The following is an 8,489-nucleotide window of genomic DNA, read 5'->3' on the forward strand; positions in this document are numbered from 1 at the left end:
GTCCTGCAATTCCCCACATTGTTATCTTGTTGCAGGCACTGGCCCACAAACCTTCAATGCTGACGTGTTGGAGTTTCAGTCTGGAGGGACCTGGATTCAGTCAAGAGGGATGCACTTGTGGATTGGGCCAACAGAAACCTCCTGCAGTTTACATTTTACAAATGGGGCAAGGTCTGCACTGGGGGCAGAATAACCTCGTGCATCAGGACCGGCTGGGACCCGACTGGCTGAGGAATGTCCTCGGGAGAGGGGCGTGGGAGTTGTGATGGATGCCATGTGAGCCAGTGGGTTTCCCATTTTGAAAGGAGGCTGCAGAAACTGGAGAAGATCCAGAGGAAGTCCGCCATGATGGGCTTAGGGGCCTAAAGCACATGAGCTGTGTGGAGGGGTGGAGGCAGTTGGGCCTCCTTAGTCTGCTGAAGGGGAGGCACAGGGCAGGCTAAAGCAGGTGACACCTCCCTGGAGAGGTGGCAGAGCCAAACTCGTCTGCAGTGGCAGAGGGTCTGGCAGAGGCCACAGCCACAACCTGCGTCCTGGGAGCTTCACACTGGGCCTTAGGAAAAGCGGACTGGGAGGGTGGTGCTGCACTGCAGCAGGACACCCAGAGACTCTCTGTGATCTCCATCTTTGGAGGATTTCAGGTTTCAGCTCCACAGAGTCACAGCCAGCTTGACCCTGGGGTTGGTGACACCCCACCCTTTGGTGGGAGGCCAGCATTACAGAAATGGAGACAAGGCAGTTGCCCAGCTCCTTGAACCCAGGAATCGGTATGCCATGCCACCTGAGATTCCTGGAAACACCTCAGCTTTTGTCCAGAGAAGTATCATTCCTCTTTACATGTCCTGGCCAGTCTCCTGACCCATGTGGTGCTTTAGGCTCTGAAAAGAATCAAACCCCACTTTTTTACTAGGTTCACTTCATTTTACATGCTGAAACACAGGGCAGATGAAGGGAGCTCAGAGCTTCCAAGATCCCTCCTCCACAGGACCAGTCTTCAGAGACTGGAAATGCAGGTAACGTTGTTGTGTCAGTGTACTCCACATCAAAATTTGGCTTTCCTTTTTGCCTTTTCACTAACTGCGATCTGTCCCTTGGCCGCCTTTGGCTAAAAACAAAACAACTCCCCTATTGCACCTCCCCATCCTGATGAACATTGTGAGAAATAGATGGAGTACAGATGATTTAATTCTGATCCCCATCCTTGGAGGTTTTCAGGTCTCAGCTCTAAAAAGTGCCACCAACCTGACCACGGGTTTGGTCTCCGTGGTAAACCTTTGGCAGGAGGTGCGGCTGGAGACGCCCAGCAGTCCCTTTCCCACCCACCCTTCCAGCAGCCTGTGTCTTGCAGTATACCCTAGAAGAAGGGATTCAGCTGAAGGTGAGGGTACCTCTGCCATAGGCTCCTGGGAAAATGCAGAGAGGAAAGCAGCTCAAGAGATCTCTAGTCCCTTGTGCAGCTCAAAGCAAGGCCAGCTCTGAGGTCAGACCAGCTTGCTCCATAAATGATGGTATTCACAAGAAGACTCTAAACAGGAGCCAGGCATCTAAGCCACTGTCACAGACTCAGAGACAAGGCCTTTGACCAGCTCCCTGAAGACACCATTGGGAACACCTCACCTTTTGGTCCTGTACTGGTTTTGGTTGCGGTAGAGTTAATTTAACCATAGCAGCTTGTATGGTAGTATGTTTTGGATTTGTGATGAAAACAGCCTTGGTAACACGATGATGTCTTAGTGATTGCTGAGCAGTGCTTACACAGTGTAAACCCCTTACTATTTCTCACTCTGCCCTGCCAGCGAGTAGGCTGGGAGTGGGCAAAAAGTTGGGGAGGGACACAGCCAAGACAGCTGACCCCAACAGACCAAAGGGATATCCCATACCGTATGAAATCATGCTCAGCAATAAGAACTGGAGAAAGAAGGAGAAAGTGGGGGGAGGAGATATTTTCGAGGTTATGGCATTTGCCTTCCCAAGTAACCGTTACGTGTGATGGAGCCCTGCTTTCCTGGAAATGGCTCAACCCCTGCCTGCAAAAGGGAAGTAGTGAAGGAATTCCTTACTTTGCTTGGCTTGCACACACAGCTTTTGCTTTACCAATTAACCTCTCTTTATCTCAACCCACGAGTTTTCTCACTTTCACTCTAACAATTCTCTCCCCCATCCCACTGTGGGGGAGTGAGCGAGCGGCTGTGTGGGGTTTAGCTGCCTACTGGCATTAGACCATGACAGTGGGGCTGAGCTGCCCACCGGGGTTAACCCACAGCAGGTGCAGAGATGCATGATTCTTCTTTCCATGCCCTGGCATAGCTCCTGAGCCAGGCAGTGCTTTTGTGTGTCAAGAGAATCAAAGCAAAGCCTCGAACTTGAGGAATCTCAACTGAATTGCTGAAAGAGAGGTTCTCTGCTGCAGATTTAAGGCTTCAGCGGTAGGACCTGAAGAGAACTCTTGTTCTTCCTGTGGTCACAGCTGGACACTGGCTGAGGAACTTTGTCTTGGGGTAGCTTTTGGGGTACGGGGTGGGGAAGGTTGTCTCAAGGACATGTGCTGGGCACAGGGACTGAACAACAGCAGCAAAATTATGTGGCTTCTGGGTCCACACTTCTTTCAATGCAAGCCCTGACACAGAGTCCCAGCCTCCCCCTCCATTCCACCCTTCGGGGAGACGATGGCACTAAAAGATGGCAAGCAGCGGACACCAATCCTTCTCCAGCCACTTCCCAGGTCTGGTGGAGCACCAAGACAGCAAGGACTTCTGGCTGTGCACCACGATCTGGCCTGGTGCTTCCAGCCCCCTCCCTGTGCTCCTCACAGGGCCCCAAGCTGGCAGTGATGCTCTGCAGAGCAAGTGGGCTGTGGGACCATGCAGTGACTCCACACTGCCTGTGCTGGTCAGGTCCAGCTGCACTGGGCACTGCCACTGAGCTCCTTGCCAGGGGTCTAAAGCTGTGGAACGAACTCAGAGCATTTCTCGTAGATCGGGATGTTTTCCGGTGTGCACATTGAACCATCCTTGGGCTTTGACTAAATGAGACATGAATCACCCACCCGTGCTGATCTTGCTGGGTCCCCACGGCCTCCCCTGGGATCGCAGAGCCCTCGTTTGATTGTGGATACTTAAATATAGCGCTTTGCCTTTGGGTGACTCCACCTTGGATGGTCCCTTCTTTTGGGATGGCCAACCCCAGGCACATCATTTCCCTGTAGATGCCCTCTTCTGTCCTGGGGACTCCAGTTTCCCCTCCGGATGGGGCATGCAGCTCTGCTGCATGTGGGAGAGCCCTGGGCAGGCAATTTGGAGCCCATTCACCATGTCCAGTGGCAGGGGGCACACACAAATGTAAGCTGAGTCCAGCCCTCATTCCCCTAAATGTCTCCCACTGCCCTATCCCCGTGAGCCCACTGAGAACCAAGCTCAGCAACAGGCCATGGTGAGTGCACTTCCTGGAGCCTAGTCCTGACTTCAGCAAAAGGAAGAGCCCAGCCTTCAGGAGGTGCCATGGGGAGACAGCCTTTTATTACAGAGAGGCTGCTCAGGAAGCCACCTATGACACCCTAATGACACATTTACCAAATGTAGGCACAGACTGGCCATGCTTCTGGAGATGTCATATGCATACAAATATGCCTGTATGACCATGATCATTATGGCAAAAAAAACAGAAATTAACCAGTGAGGAGGGATGGGCAGCTCATTGCTGCTGAAGGTGAAAACATTGAATCCGTTTCTTCACTGCTTCTTTGACCTCCTGGTTCCTCATGCTGTAGATGAGGGGGTTCACTGCTGGAGGAACCACCGAGTACAGAACTGCCACCAACAGGTCAAGAGATGGGGAGGAGATGGAGTGGGGCTTCAGGTAGGCAACCATGGTAGTGCTGATAAACAGGGAGACCACAGCCAGGTGAGGGAGGCACGTGGAAAAGGCTTTGTGCCGTCCCTGCTCAGAGGGGATCCTCAGCACAGCCCTGAAGATCTGCACATAGGACAGCACAATGAAAACAAAACACCCAAGGGCAAGGACAAAATTGGTGGCAATAAGCCCAACTTCCCTGAGGTAGGAACGTGAGCAGGAGAGCTTGAGGATCTGGGGGATTTCACAGAAGAACTGGTCCACAGCATTGCCTTGGCAGAGGGGTATGGAAAATATATTGGCCGTGTGCAGCACAGCATAGAGAAACCCACTGCCCCAGGCAGCTGCTGCCATGTGGACACAAGCTCTGCTGCCCAGGAGGGTCCCGTAGTGCAGGGGTTTGCAGATGGCAATGTAGCGGTCATAGGCCATGACGGTGAGCAGATAAAACTCTGCTGACATCAAGAAGAGGAAGAAAAAGACCTGGGCAGCACATCCTGCATAGGAGATGGCCCTGGTGTCCCACAGGGAATTGGCCATGGATTTGGGGACAGTGGTGGAAATGGAGCCCAGATCAAGAACAGAGAGGTTGAGGAGGAAGAAGTACATGGGGGTGTGGAGACGGTGGTCGCAGGCTATGACTGTGATGATGAGGCCGTTGCCCAGGAGGGCAGCCAGGTAGATGCCCAGGAAGAGCCAGAAGTGCAAGAGCTGCAGCTCCCGTGTGTCTGCAAATGCCAGGAGGAGGAAGTGGGTGATGGAGCTGCTGTTGGACATCTGCTGCCTCTGGGTGTGGAGCACAGAACAAGGAGGAAAGGGCAGTAACAAGTTAGGGGAGACTTCTCTGAGGGAAATCAAAGCCATTTCTCATACTAGTGCATAGTAGGGGCACTCCCCGCCCCTTCTCCATTTCTAGGGGATCTTCATTCAGCTCTGTGGCTGGAGCTCTGGGTGGTGCTGGCTGAGTGTGCCAGGAGGAGCAGAACCTCTGCCCGCTGGCTGCCATGGACTCAGCCCTGCTCTGCAGCTGTGGGTTCCTGGGAATGGTGTGGGCAGTCCTGGTGGTTGAATTTGTCAGATAAATCTGCTCCTCATGCAAAAGGGCTTGTCAGTATCTGCACTCCCATTGCTAAGAAACCACAATCGCAAAACTGTTTGAGAGAGAGAGGGTTTTTCACAGCACTCTCCTATCTCAGCTGGAGATTCTCTTGGATTTCAGAAACCCTCATCATTTCTGCTGCACTCAGGGAGAAAAAAGGGAGTCCTGCGAGGCCAGAGGATGGCCTGTGGGTTAGTGCAGAGTGAGGGGAGCTGGTCTGTCCCTCTGCCTTGTTCCCAGCTGCCCTCTGCTTGTCCCTTTCTGAGACAGAGGGTAATCACACTCACATGTTAACCTCAAAAGACACCAGGCACTGCTGAGAGCAGAGGAATCCACTGCCGAGCACTAAGTGTCTCACCCTTTCTCAAGGTCTCAGCACCCCACTTCTACCAAGGACACACAGGGTTCATTTCACCAACCCAGCAGCATTTCCTGGGCCGTAGCGTCTCTGTGCTTCTCCATGGGGCATTCAGGTAACACCAAGATGCTATAGGACAGATTTTCATCCTGGAGGGCAGCTCAGTGCTTGGAAGGACACCCCAAGGAGATACCCAAGGGTCCTAAGGATGGTATCTCAGTAAGGGACAGTCAGTTGATTCACTGGGGAATGACACAGACTGCATTGCCCACAGCCCCACAGGTTAGAGGAGAGCTTGGACACTTCATTCCCATGGACACACCTGCATGGGAGGAATCACAAGAGCAGTGCCTGACTCTGGAGTGCCTCACAAGACCTGCTGCAACTCCCATCCCCAGAGAGCCTGACAGCAAGAACAAGAAAACAATCACAATAACACAGACAAGTGGAGAAACAAGGAGAAATGCAGTGATGGTGTAGGTGAGGGAGGCAAGTGGAGGGACAGCCGGGCACTAAGGACAGCGTTACCCTCACCCAGCTGTGCACAACACCTCCCAGACATGAACTTTTCTGGGCAGTTGGTCTCAGACCCTGTGCTCTGCAGAGGGACATGGGCACGTGGCTGGAGAGCTGCAGCACGGCTCTGGTGGAGCACTGATTGCAGAGGAGGTGGTTCACGCCTTGGACCCCACAGCCCTGAGGGCAGAGGCTTTGCTGGGTGGGACAGGAGGCAAGGGGGCTTGCTCAGAGGAAGGGGTGCGCATTGGAGGGGATCATATGGAAATTTCTGAATTTTCCCTCCCACAACATTTCTGGTTTTCGTTTCCTCTCATTCCTTGATCATATCTCTGCTGCCTGGAGATTTTCCTCCTGGGAAGTGTTTCCCTGTCCCATGTCTTTCCCTGTCAGTGCTCACAGATCCCATCCCAGCCTCTGTGCACTCACCCTGGCCCTACAGAAACCTGCCTGTTTGAAGGGCACTGGCTGCATGCATGGTCCTGTTTGCAGGTGGAAAAGGGCAGGTAAGAAACACCTTGATGGGGCCAGCAAAGGCGAAGCTGGTGCTGTCCACAGGCAGAGGAGTGGCTGAAGGCACTCTAGGAAGTTTCTGGCAGACCTATTGATCACTCAAAGTTACAGCTCAGGAGTCTCAGTGACTTCTTCATACTTGAGAGCTCCCTTTTACCAACTCCCTCTGTCCCTCCAATAGGAAATTAAAAACACAAAGTCACCAAGGCTTCTTGTCTTTAACGTAATCTCTGCCTTGGCCTTCCCTTTGAAAAGTCCCCTCAGAAATGCCCTGGAGATGATCTGGAGCTGTGAGCAGCCCTGACCAACGCAGCACCCTCTTGACAGCAGAAGGACCCTCTCCTGCCAGCAGTTGCTTCTTCCACCCACAGCTTCTCCCCGCACTGCTGCTGGGAGCTCCCCAGGTAAGCTGAGAGCTGGGCCTGGCAGGAGACAAAGGTCCTGCCCCAGCACACAGCCCCTGGGGTGCAGGGGCCCTGCTCTGAAGGACAGCCCTGGGCACCCCTGGGTGCACCCCCAGCTTCACACTCTGCAGCCATCCCCGGGTGAAGGCAGCCGACATGCCCCGTCCCTCTGATGGTGCAGCAGGGAAGCCCTGCTCCAAAGCAAGTCATTTTCTCTACACTGGAGAAACTGTGAGAGCCCTCCTGGCAGATCCCGTAGGCTGTGGGATGTGCCAGCTTTAGGACATCTTTCCAGGAGCTGCAGATGCATTGCCCTGCAGGCAGAGACTTACCACGTAGATGGCTGTGAAGGTTATTCTCCAAGTGAGCTCTCCTCTGTCCTCCCACTCCCATCTGCCTTTAACCTCTCTCTCACTTCCCTCACCTCCCCTCTGCACCTGCAGGCAGTGCCCTCAGCCCTGCTGCCCTTTGCAGAGGAGCTGCTCTGGGGCAGAGCTGTCTCTCTGCAGCGCTGCCCGCTTGCCATGAGCTCCCTCCATCCCAGGAGCCCAGCCCAGCTCAGCAGCAGAGGACCAGCCCAAGGCAGCACTTTCTCTGCCCCCTCTGGGCTCCCTCCAGGTGTCCCTGGGGCTGCAGGGGAACCTGCTGGGAAACAGGCTGAAGTCAGCACTCATGTTCCCTCCCTCACCTGGGGAGAGACACTTCTTTCCAGCAGTGTAATGTCTCTGCTTAGACACAATGTTCTGTCTAAATATCACCTTTTTTGGTCTCATTGTTAGACAGGACTCTCAGACAGTGGCAGGCAGGGATCTCCCTTACCCCTGCTGAGGGAAGAGATTCAGCTGAGTCAATGGAGCATCTCATCCTGCGTTCCCATTCCTAGTATTTGAAGGAGACTCAGCTCCCTTCCATGCCTGCCACAAATCCACAGGAGGTGGGATTCCTCTGGCCTCTGTCCAGGTGTGCACAACATAGGCACCTGCATGGGAGCTCCTTCTCTCAGCTCCCTTGCTAATTACTGCAGATGGAGGGCAGGAGTGAGGTGTTCAGATGCAAATACCTGGTGACATGTGAGTTACCAGTGGTGGTCCAAGATACCTGCAGGTAACTGCAAGCTCTAATGGAGAAGTTCATAGAGCCAGGGCAACATCTCGGGGATCATACATGAGCCTGGTAGGAAACTCCTTTGGCCAAGTGAAATGACAGCTGCTGCCCAAATAAAGGCCAAAAGAACCTTTTCCTACTCACTATGTTCATGGCAGTTTATAGAAGTATTCTTATGAACAACCGCAGTCATGTACCATAAGGAGAGCAGGACACAACACTGAGCCATGTTGAACCCCATACAATTGACCTCAGCCCATCGATCCAGCCTGTCCAGGTCCCTCTGCAGAGCGTTCCTGCCCTCTGGCAGATCAACACTCCCGCCCAACTTGGTGTCGTCTGCAAACTTACTGAGCATGCACTCAGTGCCCTCAACCATATGGCTGATAAAGATATTAAAGAGAACTGGACCCAGTACTGAGCCCTGGGGAACACCGTCTGTGACCAGACGCCATCTGGATTTAACTCCAGTCACCACAACTCTTTGGGCCCGGCCATCCCGCCAGGTTGTTTTCCCAAAGAAGCTCATACTCATCCAAGCCATGAGCCGCCAGTTTCTCCAGGAGAATGCTGTGGGAAACATTGTCAAAGGCTTTACTAAAGGCTAGGTAGACAACATCCACAGCCTTTCCCTCACCCACTAAGC

General features: G+C 53.4%; 1 protein-coding gene across 1 annotated transcript; it reads right to left on the reverse strand.

Moving 5' to 3' along the window:
* Nucleotides 1-3,690: 3,690 nt before the first annotated feature.
* LOC140645841 (olfactory receptor 14A16-like) lies at nt 3,691-5,572 on the reverse strand. Its single transcript, XM_072849305.1, has 2 exons — nt 5,550-5,572; nt 3,691-4,693 (listed from the first exon to the last, which is right to left on the reverse strand). Exon 2 carries the CDS (start codon nt 4,624-4,626, stop codon nt 3,691-3,693), a length of 936 nt encoding a protein of 311 aa, XP_072705406.1. The 5' UTR covers nt 4,627-4,693; nt 5,550-5,572.
* Nucleotides 5,573-8,489: the final 2,917 nt, after the last annotated feature.

The sequence above is a fragment of the Ciconia boyciana genome, unplaced genomic scaffold (assembly GCF_034638445.1).
Source record: "Ciconia boyciana unplaced genomic scaffold, ASM3463844v1 HiC_scaffold_39, whole genome shotgun sequence".
Classification (NCBI taxonomy): Eukaryota; Metazoa; Chordata; class Aves; order Ciconiiformes; family Ciconiidae; genus Ciconia; species Ciconia boyciana.

Bases quoted from the DNA above. Each gene is read 5' to 3' on its own strand.
- LOC140645841 (XM_072849305.1), bottom strand. From the start codon at position 4,626: ATGTCCAACAGCAGCTCCATCACCCACTTCCTCCTCCTGGCATTTGCA.